This window comes from Sarcophilus harrisii, chromosome 1, assembly GCF_902635505.1.
Source record: "Sarcophilus harrisii chromosome 1, mSarHar1.11, whole genome shotgun sequence".
Classification (NCBI taxonomy): domain Eukaryota; kingdom Metazoa; phylum Chordata; class Mammalia; order Dasyuromorphia; family Dasyuridae; genus Sarcophilus; species Sarcophilus harrisii.
This window is the reverse complement of record NC_045426.1, coordinates 683,384,675-683,411,270: the sequence shown is the minus strand read 5'-3', so window position 1 is coordinate 683,411,270 and position 26,596 is coordinate 683,384,675. Positions and strand designations below refer to the sequence as shown.

Below are 26,596 nucleotides of genomic sequence, written 5' to 3'. Positions count from 1 at the left end.
AGCATAAAACATCCCACAGCAGCGGGAATGGTTAAATAAACAATGGGAGAATTAATCGAAGGGTGGAACCTATCTGCCTGCCACATTTGGCAAAAGTGTGTGTGTGTGGGGGGGTGTTGGGGGGGTGTTACAAGTATGGAGCACTCCTTATAGTGACGGAGAACCTGATGTGGAGCTGTTGGCTCAACTGATTTTTTTTTTAAATTTCTTTTTAATTAAATTTTATTTTTTCGCAATCATTGAAAGTCTCATTTCTCTTCCCATCCCCAAGTGTGAAGGAAACTTATGACCATGTACAGTCAAGCCCCCCATGAGGCCCTTGGGGGATGGGCTCTGCGCTGGGTTATTTCTCAGGGGTCTCCGTGTCCCTCAGAGCTGTCTGCCTTTCCCATGGTGCTTTGTCACAAGTATTGGAGGGCCCAATGGGGAGGGAGGGGGAGAGAGAGCTGCCCACAAACGAAGGTGAGCCAAGAGGACATTCACTGAGGTTAATTCCTTAAGAAGGCACACCACAACCATGACCCTGCGAGGACCCCGGAGGCATCTTAGGGAACAAGGGACATCGGCCACCCAGTCCCATGAGAAGGGAGGAAAAGAACCAGGATGAACAGAGGGATGTGGTCCTGAGGGCCTTTGGGAGAGGGGCAGATGCTGGCTAAGGCGGTGAAATTAAGTGACAAGTGGAAACAGCAGCCAACAGTAGGGGCCGCAATAATGTTTCCAATGGCCACTGATGAATTAAAAAAAAGGAAATCAGCCTGTGCTTGCCCGGTTTGGGGATGCCCAGGGGTGCCCCGGGGCACGGGCTGGGGGAGGAGCAGGAAGCTGCGGCACCCACCTTGTAGCCGTTCTTCCACTTGGCATCGAGGAGTTCCTCGCTCTGGATACGCCTGGCGACATGATCGCCCAAGCCAGCCAGCACCACCTGCCGCAGAAAGGTCACTTGGTCTTCGCTGGGGGGCTTCATTTTGGGATCCACACAGAGGCTCGTGGCGTGCTCGCTGACGGAGGCCACTGGAAGAAGTGCCCGAGACAAGAAGAGACCCCTGAGGCAGGCGAGCAGCGAGGAGCCCAAGCTCTCGGTGGCCCAGATCCAACAATGGGGTGCGCCACCCGCCTGGCCTAGGAAAGGGCTTTGGGAGCTGGGCTTGGAGTCAGGAGGGACGGCCTGCTCCCTGTGTTAAGGTGGCTGCCTCGGAGGAGTCCTCCCTGTGATGTTGACAGCCTCGGGCCCTGAGCTACTCTGCCTCAGCTTACTGAGCTGTACAATGAGCAGCATAACAGTACCCCCATCCCCCCCACCCCCACAAAGCCTCCCTGAGAGGCCGAGACAATGGCAGGGGTGCCACGGGCCTCCCACCGGGCAGAGGGCAGCTACCTGCTGTGGTCAGCTGTCCCCGGAGCCGCCGGACCTCCATCATGGCCTTGTACCGGAGCCCGTTGGTTTCACAGAATCGGGGTATGCAGGCCGAGTACTCGCAGGCCCCCACCGCACCTACGGTAGGAGGAGCAGGGCTGGGTCCACCCCCGCCTGGGCCTTGCCCTTCCATCCCACATGTCCGCACAAGGAGCGCCCCTGGGCCAGGCCCGCGGCGGAAGGGCACGGGGCCCACTTACCCAGCAACACCATCATGTCCCCCAGCTTCAGGGAGGCTCCCTGGCCGGCCCAGAGCCTCTGCATCTGGGACACACGCGCCTTCTTCCCCTTCAGCTGGGCCTCCTCCCCCTCGCTGGCGGCCGGCCTGCGGGTGTGAGCACAAGCATTGACAAATGTCCTGGCTGGCCAGGGTGCTCTCCCTCTCAGAACCCCCTGGAGGAGAGGGGGCCGCTCTGGCCCCCTGCAGCTCCAGGGCTGGTCCGGCCCCCGTGGATCCCGGCTCTCCTCCCACCTGCCCACCCCAGGAGAGCCTCTTTACAAGCCCTGGGACACAGAACCCCACGCTGGAGCGCCCCCACAAGGCGCTGCTCGGGACTGCACCCCAGAGAGGTCACTTCTTCCCAGCCTGGGAAGACACACAGAATGTCTGTATGTTTAGGGGCCTGTGCAGGGAGGCCCACCCCGTGCTCACGTTCCCACAGTGCATCTGCACACCCGTGCCCATAAATGCGCATTCTGCCCAGTTGAAGGCTACACACACACACGCACACACACGTGGGTCTATACGCGCGCACACACTGGCAGGAATGTTGGGAAAACCCTTTCTCGGGGACCTCTCGGAGGTTCCGGGGGGCCCTTGTCCGTCCCTCCCCCGCGCCTGCCCAGGGGCTGCGGGCCTTGCTGAGTGCAGTGAAGTCGGAGGCTTGGTTGCTAAATGTGGGACTCTGTGTCCGCTCAGTCCCGACCCCACTACATGCGAGACACGGTGGGGATGCAAAGAATGGCCGTCCTCACACCGGGGGTCAGAGGCACGTTCCAAGATAAATTCAGACATCCCCACAGAGGATGTGACGGGAATTTTTTTCTGGGGACAAAAGGATGGGACCCCGACAAATGGGGAACATAAGAGCGTCAAGGGGCGGCAGCTGAGCTGAGCCCCGAAGGCAGGGAGGCCCCAGAAGTGGGGGTGAGGCAGAAGGACCCAGGGCACAGTCAGTTCAAAGGCCAGAGGTGGGAATGAGTAAAAGGAGGAGGGGGGCAGTTGGGCCTGCCCGGAGGGTGTGGGAGGAGCAGTCTAGAAAGCCAGGGCACCAGGGAGCGGCTCTTCCCCGGGTCCATGTCCTGGAGCCCTCGGGCAGGCTGGTACGGTCCACAGGCCCCATAGCAGAACCAGGTTTTGAAACGAGTGGAACAAAACCCAGAGAGCGACAGAGGAACCCGCTGAGGCTGAAACACCATCCCACCCCACCCAGAGGTCATCATCCCAGCCCCCATCCTAGAGGTGGCAGGAGGGCCCTGGACTGCACCCTGACATAAGAAATGCTGGAAAGAGGCATCCTGGGCAGCGGCCTCCCAGAGGGCCCTGGGCTCCCTCCTACAGACGCAACCTTGGGGAGGAGACCCCACAATGGCCAGCTTCTTGCTTTGGCTTGCTGCCTCCTTCTACAAATTAAAGCTTCGGGGGAGCTCCTCCTCCCCCCTGCCACCCACCTGTCCAACTCCTCAAACAGCTCGCGAATCGTCATGGCGGCCACGATGGTGACGATGTAAGGCAGGCACTCGTGCTGCTGGGCCAGGGCCAGCATCTTGGCGTAGCGGGGAGCCACGGGAAAGGCGGCCATCGTTCTCCCCAGGGGGCTGATGGGACGACTCAGCTTTTCCCCCTGCAGCTGCTTCAGCCTGGGGAGAGATGATGGAGGATGCTGGGGGCGACTCCTGACTGGGGAGGAGGGCAGGGATGAAGATGACAGGAGGGGAAAGGGGCCTTCCCAGCCTCACAAGCTTAAAGCTGGAAAGGAACCCAGATACCCCAGGAGTACAGCCCCCTCATTTTACAGATAAAGAAACTGAGGCAGAAGATAAGTGGCTTGTCTGGCTTGTCAAGTGTCTGAGGCAGAATTTGAATTCGGGTCTCCCTGATTATAGGCCCAGCTGACCAGTCACTCTGGGATCCTCGGAGAGCGGAGCTCCAAGTCGGAGGTCCCAGCAGACCCAGGCCCAGCTTACCGTCCTGTCTGCTGGGGCTCCTGCAAAGCTCCGAGTGCCATCAACAACTCCTCTGCCGCGACCAGGGCCTCCATGGGGGGAGGGGACGGAAAGGGGAAGTTGACCACCTAGAGAAAGCATTTGTTAAGAATGAGAAAATGAATGCAGGGAAAGCAGCCAGGAAATCTGTATCGGACTTGGGGCAGGGCTTGGGAGCCCCCCACCCAGCTCCTCGTCCTGGCTCAGTCCCCTCATGGCTAGCGCCAAGTTCCCCCATCAGCACCCTGTTTGGATGTGACTGCAAACTGCTCCCTATCAGACCAGGAGTTCTTCCAGCTCTTGGTATGGCTGGCACACAGTAGGTGCTTAACCAGACACTCACGGACTCGGTGTGACCTTTGTGGGCTGATCTAATACAAAGAAATACTGAAGTCAAATGGGAAAATGTCTGGGGCCAAAGACGGTGCATCATCCTGGCTGGTGGGACCCCCCCCCCCCCCCCCCCCCCCGCTCTCCCCAGTGCCACTGGGTACATGGGGCCCTACAGGGCGTCTGAGTGCTTCCCCTTGCACTCAGCACCCCTCTGTCCCTCCCACACCAGGAGGACTCTGGGACAGGGCTCCCTAAGGATGGGGCCATGGTGCCGGGGCTTTGGACCAGACTAAGGGGCTCACCAGGGACACGGGAGGCTCTGTGACACATCTCAGCCCTCCCTCCACCCTCTCCCTAGCTGCTGGGTCCTTCCCTCCTGCCCCCCACCCTCTGCCAGGTCGTGTCTCTGTCTGCAGCTGCTGCCTCCTCTCCCCACAGAGCTCTCTGCAACAAGGCTTCTGATCCCACAGTTCTGCCGCCACTCTCTGAAGCGCCGCACTCCGAACAGCCAAAGCCAAAGGTCTTTGCTGGGGCTTCTATGGCCCCTGGCACTGCCGACCCCCTCCCCAGTCCTCTCTGCAGATGCCAGACCAGTACCTTGTCCAACTGCTCACTGAGCCATTGTCTCCCCAGGCTCTGCCTAACGTCCCAAGGTCCCCCAGGCCCAGAGCGCACTTGTAACCCCCAGATGGGAAAAGCTTCCCGCAGCCAGGGTCTTGCACATGGAGGCTGGTGCACGTCTCCTGCTCTCCGGGAGATCAGCCAGCTGCGAGTGCTCCACGTGCTCCCCCGCTCATCTGGGGATCCCACCTGCACCCCTCAAGCCCGCGCACCCCCCCCCCTCACCTTTTCTATGTTCAAAGCCTTCATCTGAAGGACCAGATCCTCAACGGGCCGCCGGGTGATCTCAGGAGGAGAAAACTTCTCGAAGTCACTGAAGACGGCCGAGGAGTACAGCCTGTGGGGGACAGAGGGATGCCGGGGACCCCGCGGGAAGTTCAGCGCCTCCCTCTGCCCCGTCCCCTACGTCTGTCACTGCTCAGGGGGCTCCAAGCCAGCAGGGCAGCAGTTCATGGGGATTACTGCAGGGGGCCTCAGGAAAGCAGCCTCCCCGTCTATAACCGAGGCCCCCTAGGCAGGCAGACGGTGGGAGGCCCCAGACCCCGAGCTCTGACCGCTGAGCCAGGCGGCCAGAGGGGGATCCTGGGGAGTTAGCCACGTCATCTTTGGCTTGACTGGACTTCTTTTTTCCTTGGGGGGGGGGGGGGGGGGGAAGAGCCATGAGCACCAATAAGACATCTAAGAAGCTCATGGAAACGAGAGCAGCAGGGTTGCTATGTGTGTTAAATTCAACGCAGGCTCACAAAACCCCACGCTGGGCATAATCAGAATTCACAGAGACCTTCATTTCTCTTCTTTGAGGACGGTAACGTCCATGTCGAGATCACAGGGAAAAGTAATAAAATGTCACAATAAAGAACCTCCACATCCCGCTCTCCCACCAGGCACAGAAAGCTGGCCCTGGGGGTGGGATCCATGGTCATCTGAGCCGCTCGTTGGCTAAGGCCCTGTATCTGCCTCAGCGGCCGCACCTACAGCTGGGCCGATACCGGCAGCTCCCTCTGAGGGCTGGGCCTAGCGCACCAGACGAGCCCTGAGCAAGCCCTTACCACTCTCTCTTTCACCGATCAGAAACTGAAAGGCCCCAGTCTAGGGGACATGTGCGCAGGCAGGCAGTGACAGAAGCGGAATTTGCACCCAGGTCCCCGGGGCCCCCTACCTGTAGCAGTGGCCCGGCTCCGTCCTCCCGGCTCTCCCTGCCCGCTGGTCCGCCGATGCCTGGGACACCCACGTCACTTGGAAAGAGGACACACCGGTCACCTTGTCGTAAAACCTCTTCTTGACTTTGCCGCAGTCGACCACGTATTTGATGCCGGGGATGGTCAGGGACGTCTCGGCCACATTGGTGGCCACGACGCACAGTCTGCGCCCCTCGGGGGGAGGCCTGAAAACCTGAGTCAGGGAAGAGCCAAGTCCTGTTGTTGGAATGGGACCTGTCCTGTGGGAGGCCGAGCCGGACCCCAGAACCCGCACATGGAAGGGGCTTGGGCCACAGGGCTGGGAGAGCCTGAAGAGCACCAACTGCAAACCCATTTCCAGAAGGCCGGGCACCAGTTAAGCCCCTGCTTAACTTCCCAGGAGGTCAGGACTTCTGTCCACAGTACCCCTATGGCCACACCCAGAGACTCCCCAAAATGTCAGCCTGGCCTGTGCTTTTCCTGAGACCATATCGGCCGTCCTGATGTACGTGCTGGTCCACAGTTGGCTGCCCAGGATACTGGGCTCTCTGGGGACAGGGGCTGTTGTCTGACCTCCCTGTACCCCGAGCACTCGCACGGTGCCTGGCACAGAGGGAGCATCCTGACTGCCTGAAGCTGGTTGCTTTGGGGCCGGACCTCCAGCCTAAGCTCATCCCCAGAAGCATCCACACTGCCATGGTCCTGGCCTTGGAGGCCGGAAAGCAGCAGCCATGATTCAAATCCCGGCTGCCCGGATTCCGGGCCAGGAAGGAAAACAGGCAGCCCACAGCCACATGCCCAGTGTGGGCAAAACTGGGCTCCAAGCTCAGGCATCTAACCGCACACCCGCTGACTCCCCACCCCAGCCCAAGTGACTAGCACTCACTGCTGCTGCCCTGCCCGCTCCAAAAAGGGAGAACAAAACCCTCACAACAAGTCTGCGTCTCCCAGAAAAAGTCCCACCCTGGCTCTGCCCACCCACGAGGCTGGCAGGGGCTCCAGGGCTCATCCAGCGGCCCCTGCCTCCAGGACGAAGGGAGGGCCACATCCCAGGCCCCGTATTGCCCGGAGAAAGCGCTGTGACACAGAATGCTGGCGAAGGGCGCCTCCTGCCCAGCCTCCGAGCTCCAGGCCTTGGCCTGGCCTCTGAGCAGTCTCCCAGTGGCCGGCCGCCAAGAGGAACCGCGCATGCTCAGGACGGAACCCGGGGTCTCACCTGGGCCTGCTTCTCGGGGGCTAGCAGCGAGTACAGCGGCAGGACGTGAAGGGGCAGGGAGGCGTCCGGCTTCTCCTCTGTCACAGAAAACAAAGTCAGGGCAAAGGAGCCGGCGGGGCCCCAGCAGGCCCCAGCAGCTGCACGCTGAAGATGACTGGGGAATATTGTTAACCTATGAATTACGATCAAGACTAATGTTATTGGCTTTAGTTATGAATGCGGATGTTAATTACCATTAAGATTAGTAACATGATCATCAGTCTATTGCCTATGAAATCGTGTGTAGGAACACTCTGACAGCCGGCATTCACCAAACACTTGAAGTTTTGCAGCGCGCTTCCCAAATGTGACTTCAGTTAACCCCCAAGGCAACACGGTGAGGCGAAGGCTTGCTATCTCCTTTTACAGATGAAGAAACTGAGGGCAGTTAAGCCGCCCACCCAGAGTCACACAGCCAGAAAGTGCTCAAGTTGCAACTTGAAGCCCGGTGGAAATAATACATGCGAGCAAAACTGGAAAAAGTCCTAACTGGCCTTCTAATGGAATGGACGTTCTCTGCTCAGGGACGCCCCACAACGGGGAGGCAAGGGCTGAGGCCCAACGGGGCAAACGGGGGGCCGTGGGTTTCCAGCTTGGCCCTCTCCAGGGTCCTGTTCCAGTCACGAGTTCTAACTGTGTACGTAGGGCCATGATAACAGCCAGCATTTATATAGAGATCTTTACAAACATTATCACATTTGATTCTTACAACAGTAGTTCTATTATTATCCCCATTTTACAGATGAGGGAAACTGAGGCACGGAGAGGCTAATTGCTCAGGTTCTCCTGATCCACCATAATGGCATGAAGGTTTGCCGAGTCCTCACAATGATCCTGGGAGGATCCATTTTTAGTGAGGAGAAACCAATACTTCAGAGAGACTGCACCATTTGCCCGAGGTCGCATAGCTAGCCAGTGTCTGCAGCTTTCAGGAGCTCTAAGCCTCACACCCTACACAGAAATGGGGAGCAGGATAAAAGCAGCTCGCTATGGAAGCAAAGCAAAGCTGGTCCCAGGGGCAGGCTTACTGCTGGGGGTGATTTCAGAGAAAGAAAACCCTCTCTAGGCTCACCTTCTTCGACTTCCCCATCCCCCAGGTCCAGGTCGAGATCTGATCCCATGACATCATCTTCTTCATCCATTTCTGATTCCCGGTCTTCATCCCCTTCATCCACGGGCATCACTGAGTAATTATCCAGATCGATTCTGGGTAATGCCTAAAGGGAAAAACAAGATCAATACCACTTGCTGTAAGCAGGCCTGTCTGCCTGATGAAGCCTTATGGGCCCTTCTTAGAGTAACTCTCAGAACAGTTCTTAATCTGGGTCTTTGTTTTGTTGCTGATAATTGTATTTTGACATAAGGGGTCTCCTTTGTCAGCGGGAAGACCCCCGCCACAGACACAATCTTCTAGCTTTGTCCTGCACAGATCCACCCATCTGTGCCAGGGAGGCTGCCCCAGACTTGAAATCATTTTCTTTCATGCGTTTAACCGTGACTCTGAGAAGGGGCCCACAGGCTTCTCCAGCCACTGCCCAAGAGGACCAGGACCCACACACCTCAGTCAGAAATCAGTAAGAATGGAGATGGCAAATGTGGAGCATCGGTTAAGAAGCCCGGACCCCAAAGAAGCAGGAAGCCTTGGATGTCTCCTTGACCTGAGCATCCCCCACCCCCAGAGCAGGCCCAGCTGTCTCCTCCAGGTACAAAGTCCATGTGGCTTTAAGAGTGAACGACAATAGCAGCAGCAAGAAGAGGCTCTCTCTCTAATGCCTTACTTAGCCGCGAGCTATCCACTCAGGGGAGGCCCAGTCTGCCTCCACGTCTCCGCAGAGGGCAGCTCTCATAGCTGGCAGAGCCGAGGTGCCTCTCTAGGTATTAAGTATTAATGCCTTCTGCATTAATGCTGCCGGGCTGCAGTCACTGACCCAACCCCCACCAGCATCACGGGATCCTGGACAGCTGGCCCTTAATGGAGAGACACAACCCCCAAAAGGGGCCTTCCAGGCCAGGAATGCACCCTCATAAATGCTTTAGCTGATTTCAAAGCACTTCGCTCTGATTACACACCAGAAATGAGTCACCCCTGGGACCGCGGGGAGGGGCCTGTCCGGGTTATGGAGGGGTGGTGTCCACCTGCTCCCTACCCCCGGCAAGCATGACGGAAGCTCCCTGAAAACAAGGCCCACTTCAGTGGTGTCTCTGCCTCTCCAGGACCCGACACGCAGCAGGCCCTCAAGGGTCGGAGATCTGGAGCTGGAGCCCAGGGGCCAGAGCCCAACCTCCCCTCATGTTCCAGATGCGGAAGCTGAGGCCCATAGAGTCGCCTAAAGGTGTCACAAAGGGGCAGAGGAGCTGAAGCCAGGACCTCCAAGTGCAGGGGCCGCATTGTTGGGGAAGTGATCCAGGGGCTCGGAGCAGTACTGGGGCAGCCCCAGGCTGAGGGGTCTGTAGGGGGCTGGTGTTTCAAGGGCAGCCCTGGGGCACGTCTCACTAAGTCTGGGTTAAGGCACGCAATAAAGCACTTTCTTCTCAAAGAAGACCCCAGGACAAGGTCTGGTTTTGATGTGGGAGAAAGGTCTCCAAGGACACAGTGAAGGGGAGCCTGAGGCAGGGGCTGCCCAGAGCTATCAAGAGGGGGAGCCCGAGAGACCCCACCCTCCACCTTCAGAGCTGCCAACGTACAGTGGGAACCTTCTTGTTCCGGGACTTCTTAAATTTTCTCATTTCTTCCACAGAATCCTCTTTTTCTTCTGTTTCTTTAGGGGAAAAAAAAAGTCACATTAGAGCTTCACTCCTTTTCACGTCGTTCCTTGATCAGACAGGAAGTTTTCCATGCCATCCCCCTGCCCTGCCCAGTCTTGCCCATAGTGCCCCCAGATTCTTTGGGAACAAATGCCAGCCCACTCTGATGCCCCGTAGGCATCTCTCCTGCCACCCCTTGGCCCACTCAGTGAGCCCGGGTCCCAGTGGCTGACGTACCCCTGGCACTGCCTCTGTAGCAGGGGAAGGCTTTCCGGAGTCTTCGGCAGAGCGAGTGCACCTCAGCCTGCCCCGTCAGGAACACCAAAATGCCTCCTGTGGGAGAGAGGACCCAAAGCTGGCCACCTCAAAGGCCTACGGCACAAGCCATGAGCTCAGCCGGTACCAGGCAAGAGGGCCCAGATGCTGACACCCGGGAGAGGCTCTGGCTTCCCAGAGCACGCTCAGACTGGAGCATGGGGAGTGGGGGTGGGGAAGGAACAGCTCGTGTCCAAGAAGCCTCACATGGAAGGGATTGGGTCAAAAAGGACGTTGGTGGGAGCCGGGAGGCCAGGGGCCGGCCCAAAAGCAGAGGGCTTCTGGGAGGGAATTTTATTCAGGGAGGGAGGGAGTCTAGCTCTGAGGTTCTGGGAAACCATCAGATGCAGTACGCAGGGTGTCTGCCCCCACCGCCGTGTCACAGAAAAGTGGGGGCAGGGGAAGGCATTTTGTGCTTGCTTGAGGGAGCTGAAAATGAGAGATCTGCCTGTGGCACACGGCGACTCGGGGACAAGAGCAGCCTTTGGGGCCCACCCTTAACTTCGGAGGAGACCATCCAAAAGAAACCACAGCTGCCTGGCTCACCTGGAGGTAACATTCTGTGAATCTTACAGACTTTCCGGAAGCATTCGCCGCTGTAGTCTTGGAGCGGGGTCCTCTTGTTAAAGTGGACGGTCACAGGGAACTGCCTGGCGTCCACCTGGTGGCGAAACCCAGCAGGCACCATGAGGCCCAGACCAACGCAGCCTCACTGAGCATATTGTCCCAAAGTACAAAACTGGAGGAACCCAGGGAGTTCTACTGCCCTTTGTTGGGGATCCTTGTGCAGGAACGGGGCAGAGCAGGGAAGCTCTGAGGTCCCTGCCCTGTCCAAGACAATAACTGGCTTCTCTGGCCTTTCAGGAAAGGTCACAGGAACACAGCTTTATGGGCTGGAAGAATCTTAGTCCCCAAGGTAAACTTTATGGATTGGAGAAATCCACTTTATTTCTATCCACTTTACAGATGGAGAAACTGAGCTCTGGAGAGATTAGGAGCCATACCCTTAAATTCAAAGTCCCGACAGTGATCAAGTGCAAACAACCCCCCATTTTTCCTGGATGGTCAGAATGGAACGCTTCCTGGGGATTCCAGCCCGGGGCCCTCCCCCGCTTCTTTCCCCCAGAACGGGGCTTGCCATGAGTAGTGATCCACGGGGAGGGGGTTACCTTCACAACGGGGGGAGACACGGAGAAGAGCCGGGTGTTCTGGGTGAAGTCCTCCACGCGCAGTGTGGCGGACATGATGAGCAGTTTCAGGGGCTGTTGCTTCTGCAGAGACACAGATCCGCCAGTCATGCGGGGGCCGCAGCTGAAGTGGGGAGGGGGGCCCCGGGCAGGCTTTGGGAGGCTGGGACATACAACCCAGCAAATGCTTACAGGGGCTGGGGAAAGCAAGTGATTTCGCTGCTGGGAGGAACTCCTAGACAAGCAAACTCCGCCAGTGAGGGTCAGCATTCCCTCTGTAATGTCCAGCCTAAGGAAGTGCAGAAGCTGAAATAACTTTCCCAGAATCACACAGCCAGCGTGGGCCAGGGGCAAGACTGGACCCAGAACATCCCACCAAGGGGGGGCGAGCTGTGTTCCAACTACTGCCAGACACATTCTAGGCACGTGGCCACCATATTCCTCAGCCCTTCCCTTCCCACCTCTCTGTCCTGTTTTGGAAGCAAAAGGAAAGGGTGCCCCAAGACTTCCCAGATGGAAAGACCCCCTCTCCATGGCAGCTACCACGTTCCCCTGGGATTCTCTGCACTGTCATTGCCCACCTTCCACTAACCACCAAGTCAGGAGGGATAATAAGAGCCTAGAGGGCCCCAGGCAGGGCTCTGCCCACAGGGGGCCTTGAGAAAGGCAGGTTAAAACCAACAGATGCAAAGTGAGGAGTCAGAGAAAGCAGAGGCACCTTTGAGAACATTTACATCAGAAGATGCTGGCTGAGAAAAGGTTGCTCGGCACTTTCCCCAACTCTTCCTCCTGATTTCTGTTTATCCACAGACACTCCAAACTTTCCAGTAAATTGAATTCTGCCTCAACCACAAAGAGGTTAGGGATTTACTAGAAATAGAAATAAATGTAGAGGTAGGCAGAAAGCCCAACTTCTGCCTAAATGTTTAAAAACAAACAAACAAACTTTCCTAAGTAGGAACTCAATGATTTTGACTAAACTCAGAACTTCTTTTTTTAATCTAAAATAAACTCCTTAAACCTGAAGAGGAGGGAAAGGTTTAGGGGCCATTGCTGTTACCCTTTATACTTAAAACAAACTCATTATTGCAGGAGTGTTATATAATACATTGCACTTTTTAGATAATAAGCACTTTTTGTTGCCTAGATTACTTAAAAATTTAAATAATTTAAATTTTACAAATAATTTTTAAAATTATTATAAATAAAATTTAAAAAATAAAAAATGCAAATAAAAAAAATAAAATTTTAAATTTTAAAATAAAAGAAAGAAAAGAGAGAAAGCAGAGCAATTAACACCCAGCCTGGGGACAGTGCCTGAGGAATATGTCAATTTGTTTTCCAGGTGTCATCACAAGAACACAGGGAGAGGCTGCCTTCCCCTCCCCCCCTTACAGTCAAGTGTACAGTTCACAGTGCATGGATTTGGGGGGACTGTCTGCTATTTTCTCTATTTGTACATTTTCCATTGAGGACTACTAGGTTGTTAATAAAGAGAGATCTTCACTGAAACGCTTCCATCTTCAGGAAAAGAATGCCACAAACAGTGCTAGGCGGGTCTGTTTAAACCGTTTTTTCTGTTACAAAGAAAGGTTTGAATGGGAGAAGGGGGCAGCAGGAGGAGAGATGTGGCACTAGCTGGTGACTACTGGGAAAGAACAAAAGCAGCCATCATCCCTTAAGAACTGTGGTAGATGCAGCAGCCCTGGCACTAATTCTGCTTCTGGAGCCAGAAAGGCAGCCCAGCCTGATAAATGGGGCTCAGATCCTGCCTCAGACACCAGGCCAGTCGCACTAATTCCTGGGCTTCAGTCTCCTATGGAACAGAGGCTTTCCCGCTCCAAATGGAAGGTGCTCTGGCCTGCGACTGAAGGCAAGGGATGCGCCCTGGGTCACGCCACAGCCTAGGAACAGGAGACCTACTCTCTATCACTAGGCTGTGCTGATTATCAAAGGCAATACCACCTTAAAACCCCAAACCAGCCAGGCTGCCCTGAGGATAGACTGGGGGAGCTCCCAAGCACCCTCAGAATGTCAGCCACAATCACTGTCCTCGGGACAGAAGGGACGCCCTCGGACCATCAGCCACAGTCACTGGTCCTTATGTTAGGAAGGACGCCCTCAGACCATCAGCCATGGTCACTGTTCTCGGGGCAGGAGGGACGCCCTCAGAGGCCCCGGGAGAGCCCCAGCACCTTCTCCTCCCCACCCTGCCCAGCACTCCTACCTTTGCCCGGAGAGCCACGATCCGAGACAAGAGGCCAATCAGAATGTCTGTGTAGACGCTTCTCTCGTGGGCCTCGTCGATGATGACCACTTGGTACTTTGAGAGCAAGAAATCCTAGAGAAGAAACAAGAGGAAGATCCCAGAGAGCATTAGACAAGTGGGCAGGGAAGGCTTTCTCTGGCACCTGCAGGCCATCACGCCGTGATTGGCTGATCACCAATCAATCATCAAGCGCTTACTAAATGGCCCCTGATAGGTCAGGCTGGAGGCGGGGGCTCAGTAGGGGATAAATTGCTGGTTCTGGAGTCAGAAGACCTGAGTTCAAATTCAGCCTCAGCTAGCTGGAAGACCCTGGGCAAGTCACCTGACCTACTGGCCTTAATCCACTGGAGAAGCAAATAGCCAGGAGACAACATGGATGGTAGTGGAGTGCTACGGAGAAGTGATTGAATGGCTGAGCAAGTGTGCCCAGCACCACATGCGGGGTGAGTTGGCAGCACGTTTAAGCTTTCACCAGTTTATCCAAGCTATAAAAGGATGATAAATATGTATGGAAAAATCTTCATTTTGATATCCCATGTCCAGCCACAGGTGGGTGACTCTAGCAAGGAGGCTCCGTTTCCTCCTCCATGAAACCAGGGGACTGGACAAGGTCCGGGCCCTTCCCATGATTCTATGACTATGTGTGGAGCAGGAAGGATCCTTCTCATTTTGCCCAGAGAAAAATGTCAGGAAAAGCCTGGTACTGACATCCTTCGAGCAGGTAGGCGGTCTGGAGAAGGGCCCCAAACCCAGGCCTCTAGGCCGGCCACTTTGCTTCTGAAATCCATCCATTTTTCCACTGGGGTGACATGCCCACAGGGCAAAGCCTAGGCTCCCTGCTCTGCCAAGGACACAGTTTTGACAGTTGTCTCAGGAGGACCGAGAGGCGGTCTGCCTCCCCAAAGCCCTGCACCCGACAGTAACACTGTTAGTAATAACACTGGTTTTCATGGGCGCGTCGATATTGCCCTGAAGTTTATGAAGTGCTTTATATCCGGTGCCTCAGCTGAGCGTCTCATGCATGGCAGGGCAGCGTCCGTTCTACAGGTGAGGAAGGTGACGTGATGTGCACAGCACATGGTGAGGGTTGGAGGTGGGGTCTGAAACCCGGCGGAATGACCCCAGGGGCCGAATTAAGGCCAGAATGAAGAACAGGGAAGGATCAGAGGTCTGGATACGGATGGCAGGCCACAGCCTTCATGACAATGGCAAGAGGTCCACGCCCCAGGATGGCAGAGGCACGTACATATTCGTGCCTCCAGACCCAGTCTGGGCTCTGGAGCCCAGGAGCAATCCCACATTAGAGGACTCTGTGGCCATACAACCATGCCAGGAGGTACTGGTCACTTAAGGACCCACTCCACCTAAAGGGAAAGGAGGAACGCCTTCTCTTTGAAACAAAGAATTCCCGTGGGCAGCAGCCAAGAGCCACCTTTTTGGCTACAATATCCAGGCCCCCCCTAAGCAATTCCTCCTCCCTATACAGCTCTCTCAGAACTTCAAAATTCAAGTCAACAAGAGTCTATTAAATGCCTGATGTGTGCTAAGTACTTCTGCACTGGCAGCACAAAGACAAAAAAAAAATCCCTGCTCTCCTGAAGCTTCTATTCTATGGGGAGGAGACAACGGGCACTGTAGAAGTGGGGATCAAACTCCATCATGAGACAGAATGGAAAGCAAGCGGCCTACCTTCTGGATCTCCCGGAGCAAGACGCCATCCGTCATGAACTTGATTTTGGTGTCCTCGGTCACATTCCCTTCATAACGGATCTGGTAGGAAACCACCCTGTGCGGGAAACACCCGTCCTTACTAATCAGTAGCTCCCATGGGGCCATCGTGCTTCCCGGAGCTCAGGGGAAAGTGTCCCCTGAGCCCCTGGGACTCCAAGGCCAGAGAGGTTCTAGCTCCTGGACAACTGGACAGCCCAGGAGGCAGCTCAGCTCCCTCAACAATCCCCTCATAAGCGCAGCTTCTTTTCTCACGTCTATGTTGCTTTGTCATTTCCTCTAGCTTCAGGTGTGCCTGTCCCATGCCCCCCCAATAAGCCATCCCCCTGTTGAGGGAGGCCCTGCCCTTAGGTCTAAGGCAGGAAACAATTAGAGCTGCCCAGAAGCGTGACGGGCTGCCCCAGGAGGACCAGGCTCCCTCCTTGCTGGCCCTCTTCAGGTAGAGCTTTCCCTCTCACCTCTGGGAAAGGTTCATCTCCTTGGCCACACGCTGACTCATGGCCACAGCAGCCACTCGGCGAGGCTCGGTAATCCCGATGAGGCCGTTGCTGCTCAGCGAAAGGAGAGAATTAGTTTTAGGCTGGTATCCCACAAATGATATACCACATAGCCATCTCCATCATCCACATGTGGCATGGCTATGGCAAACAAGAGATGGGGGCAGCAGGAGGAGGGCTTTCCTTGCCTCCCAGTCAATCAAGAAATAAGCATTTATTAAGTGCCAACTATGTCCCAGGCCCTGGAGAAACAAAAATGACACAGTCCCTATCCTCAAAAAGCTTATATTCTAGTAGGGGAGTCAGTGTATATTCATGTAGCAATTCCCTCCTCAGACTGGAAACCTAGTTTATCATTAGTCCAAACAAGTAAGACAGAATTAGGAGACAAATGGATGCATTAAGGGACGACATACTCTACAATCTAAAAAGTTATGCACGGATGATCTAGGATTTGTCCTCTTTCATTTTAGCAGATAACCTAGAGGAGATTTTATGAAACAGCCACGGCCTAAAGGATCTGGCGGGAAAAAGTAAAACAAAAGTATTGCTCCATTTGATTCATTTCAAGATGCAATTATTAAGTGCCTATGGCATGTCAACCTCTGAGCTAGGTACTAGGAATTCAAAGGCAAAAACAAAACATCTTCTTGCCCTCAAGAAGCTTATGTTCTGCTGGAAGACAGTATTCCACAATGACCAGATTGAAAGCAAATTGTAATATACTGCATGTATGGAAATCAGGAGCCTGTTTCTGTCTCAAAAGCAAATGGCCTTGTTCCTCAGTGAGATATGCAGATCATCAGAAAAGGATGCAACAATCAAACACCAATTTAGCACCGTGAAAAAATAAGCATGAAATTCTGGTTGGACGTTAAATAACAAAATGTTTCTGTAAAAAGGAATTCCCAGAAACCTCCTGTACCCAAGCACCTCTCACTGTCCCAAAGAAGGATTTAGCAGAAGGCAAACAAGATAGTTATATAAATATGTATACATATATTAGATTTAATATATTTTAATATATTTTAAACATGTTTAACATATATTGGATTATTTGCCATCTAAAGGAGGGGGTGGGAGGAAGGGGGAGAAATTTGGAACACAAGGTTTTGCAAGGTTCAGTGTTGAAAAATTATCCATGCATATATTTTGTAAATTAAAAAAAAATTTAATTAATTTTTTAAAAATTAGAAGGCAAGTTCCTTGAGGTTAGGGACTATTTCCATATGGCTTTTGTAGTCCTAGAGTCCTCAGAGGAGCCTCCTAAATAGACAGTTAATAAATATTCACTGCATAGACTAGAACATAAACAAGCTTGTCTGCTGGGCAGATGGCTGGGGCATACAAATGCCAACACATCTCGAGGAGCTATCACACAGAATCATATATTTAGAATGCATCATATATATAAATCATGTATTTATATACATGATTATATATGTTATATACATTATATATACATACATTATAATATAAAGTCATGCATTTCTATTAAATGCCAACATATCTTGAGGAGTTGCTACACAGGGCCATATATTTAGGGCACATCATATATTATATTGACATAATGTAAATCATGTATTTCTAATAAGGAACCTTAGAGATCATCCAGTCCCCATTTCCAAGATGAGAATAAGGAGGCCCAGAGATGTGAGCTAATGCCCAAGTTCACACAGGTAATAAGTGACAGAGCCAGAATTCAAATGTGGGCTGTGTAATTTGAGATGCAGCATCCTTTCCACCCCATCATGCTATGGCTGCCCTTAAGCAGCTACAAGAATTCCTTAGTGGAAAGTGGAAATGTAGATGTTTCTGTTCATTTATTTTGGGGTCCAGCTGAGACTTGCGAGGGAGCTGACTTTCTAAACACAAGAAGGGGCGTGGCTTCTGTCAAGCCCCTCACCACAGGGCTTCCAGCCTGCTTTACCTGCCTGGATGCTGTTTACTCTGCCTCTCAGAAACTTTCCTTCAGACTCACCTTAGGGGACACCTCCTCTGGGAAGCCTCCACCCAACTCCAACCAGATAAGTAACTCCATATGCATTTGCAAAAGTTGAAATCTGGGTCTCAATGTGCACAAATTCATGTGGATTTACTTAGCTGGTCAATTGTGCTAATCTCCCCATAGAATGCAACTTCTCGGAGGGGAGGGCCCATTTCCTTTTTGTCTCTGTAAATCTCCAGCACCTAGAACCACAGTTCTACAGGTGCTCTGTATATAGCATACACTTAATAAGGCTCCAAAGGAATATGAGAAAATACTTGCTCTCCTTTTTTGCAGAAATGAGGGATCATGGGTGTGGGACGCTGCATTGGTTGCTATATCAGTTGAGTTCTGCAAAACTATTTTTTCTTCCCCTTTTAAAAAGAACCATGATCATAAGGGATGATAAGGTGCTCTGGAAGGGGGAGGGGAGAGGAATATGGAAGGAAATGAAGGGGATGTGAAAACAGAGAAGAACAAGAAAAAGTTATTCAAAAGCCAAATGTTTCCTTCTTCTATGAGATTCTTTCATTTTGTCTAGCTGTGCTACAATGACAACATTCATTTATGAACCTCTTTCTGTGCTAAGTGATAGAGATACAAAGCTCCCCTTCCAATGGAAACTCCAGCCGCCCCTTATTAGGCAGCAGCTCAAAACTGGCTGAGGCGACTGGGAGTGCTACTGTGCAGAGAGAAGACCCGAGTTCAAATCCAGCCTTAGTCACTTACTAGTTGGGTAATCCTGGGAAACTTACTTCTGCCTGCCTCCATTTACCCATCCTTAAAATAGAGGTGATAATAACTGCACCAATCTCCCATCCCTGGGAGGATCAAGAGATAATAATTACATAACTATCTCCCCTTCCCCCAACATGACACCATTTCTGAGCCAGGCACAAAGTCTGTCAGTTATGACAATTTTGTTTCATGAGCCCTCCCTGCCCAGACACAGGTTATCCTAACCCTTCCATGCCTCAGTAAGGGGAATTCATGGCTTTGGGTGACCAGAGACGTCATCCCTGAGAGGTCCCCTGTGGAAATGAACTCTAGCTACTTGGCTAGGCGACCACAAGACCCAAACGGAGGGCTAGCTCTGTGTTCTAAATCTTTCTAATGGGTACGGCCTATCACAGCCAAGCAGCCACCAACCCAGCCCTTGAGAACCTGGTGCCCTCCATGACAGGGGGAAACATGGGAAGATGGTGCCAGGTGTGGATGCTGAGGCTGCCCAGATCCAGCTTCTCTGGAGTAGGCATCAAGCAAGGCACCACATGCCATGGTTCCCTCTGCTCCACTCCTTAAGCTTTACCCACTAATCTGTCCCTAAGAAGGATCCAGAAAATTGGGATTCACGAGTCCCACCCAGGAGCAAATCCACTTTGTGAGAATATGTCTACAATGAAATAAAGACTTCAAAGAGAGAATCTGGCTCTGGGAACACCTTCTAAGGGTCATGTCCATGAGAAGCCGGGGGCAGGGATTCCCTGTGAGTGCATCTGGCATATACCTGCTATACCCAGCTTCATACAGAAACTGGGGCACCTGGGTGGTCTTCCCGCTCCCTGTCTCCCCACATATGATGACAGTGGGATTCTCTGCAACAGCCTCCATGATCACCTGCTCTTCTGAAAGAATAGGGAGCTTGAGCCGAGCTTCCTGTCAAAGAAACAATAGCATCACAATCTCGAGACTTTCAGGCCTTGAAAAGCACCAATGTGAAGGCGAAGGGTTCTCAAAGGCTGCTACGTTTTCCCCCTCAACACCCCCACTCCCCACTCCGAAGATGAGGAAACCAAGAAGACACCTAAGGATCATATATTTACACCAGGAAGTACTCTAGAAGCCAATGGGTCAACCCCCTTATTTGACAGATAAGGAAACTGGGGTCCTTTTCTCTTTTCTTTGATCTCTTTGGGGTAGAATCATAGCAGGGATATTGCTGGGTCAAAGGGTATGTGCAGTTTCATAGCTCTGTGGCCATAGTTCCAAATTGCTCTCCAGAATGGTTAGACCATTGTCATTTAGATAAATGAGAAAATAAGATCTATTTTGAAAAAATGTTACTTATTTTCCAGAATATCACAATTTCCCCTCTTCAAAATGAAGTAAGACAACTTGCCCCCCATTCTAGGAATCCCAGGACATAGGCCTTGGTGTTTTTATTACTGATTGTCTCAGTGACTAGTTAGCGAGAATAACAGAATTTCAGAATTGGAAGGCACTCAGGCATCCATTTAACTCAAATTCAACCTATTCCAGGGTGAGATCATAAATTAGGGCAGCAGGGATAAATATCCCCATGAGATTTATGGATAAAGAGAAGAGTTTATCACTAAATAAGAGACTGAAATGATCATATGCAGCAAAAATGGATAATTTCATATGAAATTAAAAAAGAAAACAAAACAATGCAGCTGAAGGAAAGTAGGAAAATGGGAAAAATCTTTTTAAAAGAAAGTTTCTCTGATAAAGACCTCATTTTTCAAATATATACAGAGCCAAATTTATAAAAATAAGAGCCATTCTCCAGTGGATAAATGGTCAAAGGATATAAACAGGCAATTTTCCGAAGGAAAAAATAGCAAAGCTATCAGTAGTTAACATTAAAAAATGCTCTAAATTACTATTAATTAGAAAAATGTAAATTAAAACAACTTTGAGATAATATCTCACACCTATCAGGTTAACATGATAGAAAGGGAAAATGATAAATGGTAGAGGGGACATAGATAAATAGGGAAACTAATGGATTATTGGTGGAGCTGTGAAATGGTCTGACCATTCTGGAGAACTATTTAGAACGATATTCACAAAGGTATAAAACTGCACATATCCTTTGACCCAGCAACAGCCCTGCTATGGTTCTACTCCCAAAGAGATCAAAGAAAAGGGAAAGGAACTTATATGAAGCAAAAAATCTACTTATAGTAGCTATAAATGGTAGGAGGGAAATTAGAAATTAAGGAGATGTCTGTCAAGTAAGGAATGGTTGAACAAGTTGTGATCTATGATTGTGATGGAATATTATGGTGTTATAAAGAATGAGGGGGATGGCATCAGGAAGACCTGAGAAGACTTACTTGAACTGATACAATATGAAGTGATACAACATGAAGATCATTGTATAGAGTAATAACAATTTCGTAAAGATGATCAATTGTGGAAACATTTAATTACTCTGATCAAGACAATGAAGCACTAATGGAAAATGTTCAGAACTGCTAAAGTCTGAGGGCAGACTGAAGAATATTTTCTTCATCATCTTTATCTTTCTTTCTTTTTTTTTTGGCAACATGACTAATATGGAAATGTTTTGCATGACTTCACATATATAACTGATATCATATTGACTCCTTTTTCAATGAGTCAGGGAAGAGTAGGAGGGAGGAAAGGAGAGAATTTGGAACTCATAATTTTAAAAAAATGCTAAAATTTTTTTAAAATATTACTGGCAAATATTTAACAAAATAAAACTTTTTTAAATGTCATATTGCCTCCTTTCCTGATGAGTCAGGGAGGGTAGGAGGGAGAGAAGGAGAGAATCTGGAGTGTATAATTTTTAAAAATGAATATTAAATTTTTTTAAAAATGTAATTTGCAAATATTTAACAAAATAAAGTTTTTTAAAAAGTTAAAAAAATTTCAACCCAATCCTCTATAACATACCCACCAGTAGGTATCCCCATAAAATTTTGTCTCACTAGATTCTATGGGTACATTGACTTAAGAGGAGCCATCATCAACAAGTAAGGTTCAAAGGGAAAAAGAACAGGAGTGATATTGTGAATGCAAGTGAGATCGGGACCAGGAATAAGAGAGAAAAAGAGAAAGGGACAGAGAGCAGGACCAAGAAAGAGATGAGGAGAAGAAGCGACACAGCTATTTTGAGAAGCCCAAAGTAGATGAGGAGCCCACTGACACTGACAAACTCCTAAATTTGCCAAGAAGTTGATAAAAACCATCAATGAAAAGATGGGTCTACTGGTTGGGAAAGTGAGGAACGACTGAAGAAACTGGAAGACAAGAAGCAGCTGGAAGATTTCTTTGGCATGTCCAACAGATATGCAAACTCTTATTCAGTCGCAATGGAGAGATAGTGATGAGGAGATAAACTGAAGCAAAATGGCCAAGGTAACAAGAAAGGACCTTATCAAAGGGACTCTGATACCCAGGAAGAGTACAGCAAGTGTGTGACCACAAAGACGCTTTGCCTAAAGCTACGTTCCCCTACAGTATCAAGATGTCAGAAGGCTGGAAAAGCAGACCCTTCAAAAAAAAAACAAATGACAAGGCAGAGCCTGACTGACAAGTGGGAGAAGACCAGGGTAAATATTGAAAAAAGAAAACTGGAAGTGATGGGGCTGAGGTCAAAAGATCAAAATATTAGTCCAGCACTCCGATTCCCAAAGGTCGTTTAACTGTTTATTTCTCAGCTTTCTTTCTCTTCCCTTGCACTTTCCTTACAGAGGCTGCAGGCTTTTTGCACCGTTTTGATTGCTAAAACCCATGATAACCAAGAAAAACAAAAGGAAAAAAGGAGACCTAGTTTCTCGGAGGTGATGGTCCATTTTCACTTTCCACAGTCAGACTGCATTGAGGGAAGTTTGTTCAGTTTCCATGCACTCAATTTCAGAATGGACACTTCTGAGCGTCCCAATGAGGGCAGCCATTATGGCAAAGCTGGCCAAGTATAGGCTACGTAAGCTCTGAAGGTGCTGGGGATGTTAGTAAGGAGAGGAGCAGTCAGCTTTTTTCAACCATCTCAGACACAGTTTGGTCTTGTTCTTCCCCCATTGAATATCTCCAATTTATTGTATGTGTTTGTATGTTGCTGCTGTTAATGGTCTCCCCCGTTAGACTGCAATCTCATTGAGGGTAAGGACCATCTTCTTGCCTTTCTTTGTCTTTCCAGGGCTCACCATAGTGCCTGATGTGTAACAGTGCTTAATAAGGGCTGGCTGACTCCTATTTGGCCCCAGAAGTAAGTATGAAGAGCGACAGATGAAGGCTGCAAAAGGTAGATTTATGCTTGATGGCAAGAAAAACTTAACAATTGGAGCTAGCCCAAAGTGGACTGTCTCAAGAGCTACTAGGTTCTTTCTCTCAAAGGCCTTTAACTAAAGGCTGGATGGCCACTTACCGGGTATGGGTAAGTGGAGATGCTTTTCAACTGGACCAGTCCCCTTCTATATTTAAATTGTGAGATGCTAGGATCCTGCTCTCACATTCTAAATAGATCACCTCATCTCTGAGCCTCCTGCCTTGGAGGGATAATAAAATACAGGGATAGCCACACCATGGGGTAACATTTGAAGGCTGCAATGAGAGGGCCTGTGTAAGGACTTTATGTGCTCTTGAGTGCAGCTGTTGAGAGTCAGCTGAACTGGACAATCAGCAAGATCTGACTTAATCCCGCCGGGGCACTCTGAGTTGTTGATCGGGGCCTCATCTGTACAAGATGAGCAGCCCCTCCTCTGCGGGACTTCTGGAGAGCGTGGTGAGGGGCTTCACAAGCCTCCCAGTACCCCACAAACCAGCAACACTGCCATCATGGAGACAGCTTACAGACAACGACCTTCCAGGCCTTCCAGAGCCAGAAATGGGCAGAAACTAACCTGGATCTCAGGAGAGCGATCCACTGGGACAAAGGTGGCGGGCTCTGCCGTGGGCTGGCGGGGAGCGGGGGGAGGAGGTGCCGGCAGGGAGGTGGGCTGGCTGCAAGAGGCAGCCTTGGAGTCCTCGACCATGGGCTGGGCGGGCACCTCTCTGGCCTCCGCCTTGTCCCCTGTGTCTGCAGCTGGGGCTTCCCAGGACTCCTCGCTGGAGGACTCAGACTCCTCTTCCGAGGGCAGCCTTTGTCTTTTTCTGTGGGCTCCACGGATGCCACTAATCTTCTCCGGACCCACAGCGTTGGGCTCTTCCGTCTTACTGAAGGAACAAGCAGGGACACCAGAGGAATCAAGAGGCAGAGCCCCAAAAGAGCCAAATTTAAGCCTGACCTCGGACAATGTCAGCCACAGGGTCAGCATATTGGATGCTCCCCTATGAGGGGCAGGAGCTCGCCCTGCAGCCAGCTGACCGGGATCATCACCAAGGCTCCCTTCGTCCTTTCCCCTTCATATTCACCAACCCCTGGGGCCAACATACAAACACACACACACATAAACTACAGACACAAATAGATAGACACACACACAGACACAACAAACACTCACACAGACACATATAGACACACCACACACACACATACACAGACAGACATACACAGACACACAACCACACAAACACACACACATAGACACAGATATAACATACAGACACAACATACACTCACACAGACATTGACACACATAGACATAACACACATACATATTCAACAGCATACATGCATTTGTCCCCAGAAACAGCATTCATGCAGACATTAAGAGAAGCTTATTATTCTTAATAATAAATTATTTATTATATTTATACCCTTACTAATGATCAAGGTAAATGATTACTTTTAGCAAAAATAACTGGCACTGATTACTGCCTGATTACAGTACTACTCCAGTACTGCTGGAGAGTGCCAGGCTTAGCGTCTGAATCTGGCCTCAGGTTCCACTTCTGGACAAGGCAACTAACTGGCGGCACAATTGTGGAGTCAGGAAAATCTGAGTTCAAACCTGTCTTCAGACATTTCCCAGGTGCAGAAATCCCTTAAGTTCCATTTGCCTCAGTATCATCAATTATACAATGGGATAATAACACCATCTCCCATGGAGGTAATGGTGAAGATCAACTGAAACGCACGTAGTGCTTTGTAAGCCCAAAAGAGCTCATAAATTATACCTTCTCTCATCATTCAGTCTCATGGCCTTTTTAGGCAACAAGCTTCTAGGAAGCTCCTGCTCTGCAGCAGGGACTCTCCTCTGGCCTGGAACACCCTGCTCACAAGGTTATATAAAATTCAGAAGGAGGTAACCCATGGGAAGTGCTTTGCAAACTTTAAGGAAACAAGATAAATACGATCCGCAACAAAGACACTGAGGCACATGAGAACATAAGAAGGTGAAGAGGCTTTCCCAGTGTCACACAGCTGCTGTCACTGGCAGAATTCAAACCCACCTATTCCCTACTGTCTCACCTACTGTCTTCTTTCATCAGCCCTGAAGCCTTTCTCAGGTTTGCAGAAAAATCTAATTACACACCTGGAGCATCCCTCTACTTTCCAATACAAACATACCCCTATACACACACAATCACCGGCACGTGCACATTTCCCAACCTGGTTGCCACATACAGTTGTCCCTTTTAGCATCCGCAAACAAACTCTACAGGTGAGCTATGGGAGCACTTGAGCTTAGCCTGCTTGTGGTGAGCCACCCCACCCTCTGGAAGCCCCAGGGCACCTCACCTTTTGCTGTGGTACATCCGCTCACCAGTCCCCAGTTTGGAGGAGGTAAAGAGAAGCCGCATTTCTGCCTCAGAAGCCTGGACTTCACTCAGTTTCTGCAATAATTCTGCTCGCTGGAAAGAAGAGGGGGGAGAGAAATGAGGGTGACACATATGGGGTTACTGTCCTTCAGGTGAGTGGAGAAAAAAGACAGATTGGGTCAAAACTGAGACATGGCCAGGGAAATGTTCTAACAGTCTCCATGAACACCCTGTGGGACAAAGCAGGAGAGTCTGGGAATGATTCTCCTTCTAGGTGGGTTTGGAAGGTAGCAGTGTGGAAGGGCTCAAGTTGTTTGGGGAGAGATGGATTTTGGCAATCAGGAGCCCCAGCCCCATAGAGGAGGGGCCTGGGCCACCAGCCACCAGCCCTCCCCCCAGAGGCGAAGGCAGACTCAAGTCCTATGGGCAAAAAAATTAAGTCAGGACTTGGACAAGAGCTGAGCCCAGGGACAGAGCCTCGGACTCAGCGGTCACTTGGGAAGCATTTGTTCACTGATTCATTGGATAATTCTTTCATTCATTCATTCATTCACAGGATCACTGCCCGAATCATTCATTCATTGGGTTATTCCATTTATTTTCTTCATTCAAGACTTATTAACCACCTACCAAGGACAGAAACCATCCTACTAGGTATTGAGGAAATAAAGATGAATAAACCCATCTCATTCTGGTCAAGAAGGTGCTTATATCAAGAACAAGCTTATATCTTTTCCTTCCCTTATATGAAAAGCTGTTATTCTGTACACCCGTGCATCAGGCTGCAGAACACAAACTATAAGAAAACTAGCAGGGGAGTGACGCGTCCCAGACCTATTCTACAGGAATGCCATCAACACGGCCACGGGAGGTCACCAACCAGCACTTACAGCAGCCTTGGAAGGCCCTCCAAAGGCCACAGCAGAAGGGGCCTGGGAGCCCGTGTCCCCCAGTCCCTGGAGCGGAGCCAGCCGCCCCCGCTCATACCTGCATCTTTTTTGTCTTTTGCTCCAGCACTTTCTGTAGGAGCTTCTTCTCCTTCTTGGTCAGGGGCTTCTTCTCCTTCTTGGCGGTGGCCACAGCCTTCTTCTTCTTCTCCTTCCGTCCGGGCAGGACGAGGGCATTGCTCTCATCCACTCCCTTCCACAGGTCTCTGTCTGGAAGGATACCCAAGCCTGAGGCCTCGGGGTCAAGCTGGCCGGCGCTGGCCCAGAGCTCAAGCACAGCGACAGCCAGCGTGAATACAGGGTTTTATAGGAGAAGAACCAATCATACCAGGAAACCCAATTCCTTGCTCTACTGGGGCAACCGAGGAAGGCTGGAGGGGAGGCCGACTAGACGTTGGCACAGGCTCAGACAAAGGAACGCAAACAACTTTTGTGGAAACAAGGAGGGAAGTGGGGTGAGAGACACTGTACGATTGGGGGGACTCGCTCTGGGGCC

The 26,596-nt window shown here is 51.1% G+C and overlaps 1 protein-coding gene across 1 annotated transcript in view; it reads right to left on the bottom strand.

Annotated features, from left to right (window-relative positions):
• DHX37 (DEAH-box helicase 37) overlaps window positions 1-26,596 on the bottom strand; it is a 31,418-nt gene that overhangs the window by 3,547 nt on the left and 1,275 nt on the right. The window contains exons 2-21 of the mRNA XM_031948418.1: window positions 26,141-26,310; window positions 25,134-25,246; window positions 23,353-23,665; window positions 19,245-19,393; window positions 15,712-15,801; window positions 15,215-15,311; window positions 13,484-13,597; window positions 11,239-11,340; window positions 10,616-10,730; window positions 9,992-10,087; window positions 9,695-9,768; window positions 8,082-8,226; window positions 6,971-7,047; window positions 5,736-5,968; window positions 4,802-4,913; window positions 3,605-3,711; window positions 3,089-3,277; window positions 1,618-1,742; window positions 1,379-1,495; window positions 839-1,014 (exon numbers count right to left, since the gene is read on the bottom strand). Of these exons, the coding sequence (XP_031804278.1) occupies window positions 839-1,014; window positions 1,379-1,495; window positions 1,618-1,742; window positions 3,089-3,277; window positions 3,605-3,711; window positions 4,802-4,913; window positions 5,736-5,968; window positions 6,971-7,047; window positions 8,082-8,226; window positions 9,695-9,768; window positions 9,992-10,087; window positions 10,616-10,730; window positions 11,239-11,340; window positions 13,484-13,597; window positions 15,215-15,311; window positions 15,712-15,801; window positions 19,245-19,393; window positions 23,353-23,665; window positions 25,134-25,246; window positions 26,141-26,310 (2,714 nt within the window). The remainder of the gene's footprint in view (window positions 1-838; window positions 1,015-1,378; window positions 1,496-1,617; window positions 1,743-3,088; window positions 3,278-3,604; window positions 3,712-4,801; window positions 4,914-5,735; window positions 5,969-6,970; window positions 7,048-8,081; window positions 8,227-9,694; window positions 9,769-9,991; window positions 10,088-10,615; window positions 10,731-11,238; window positions 11,341-13,483; window positions 13,598-15,214; window positions 15,312-15,711; window positions 15,802-19,244; window positions 19,394-23,352; window positions 23,666-25,133; window positions 25,247-26,140; window positions 26,311-26,596) is intronic.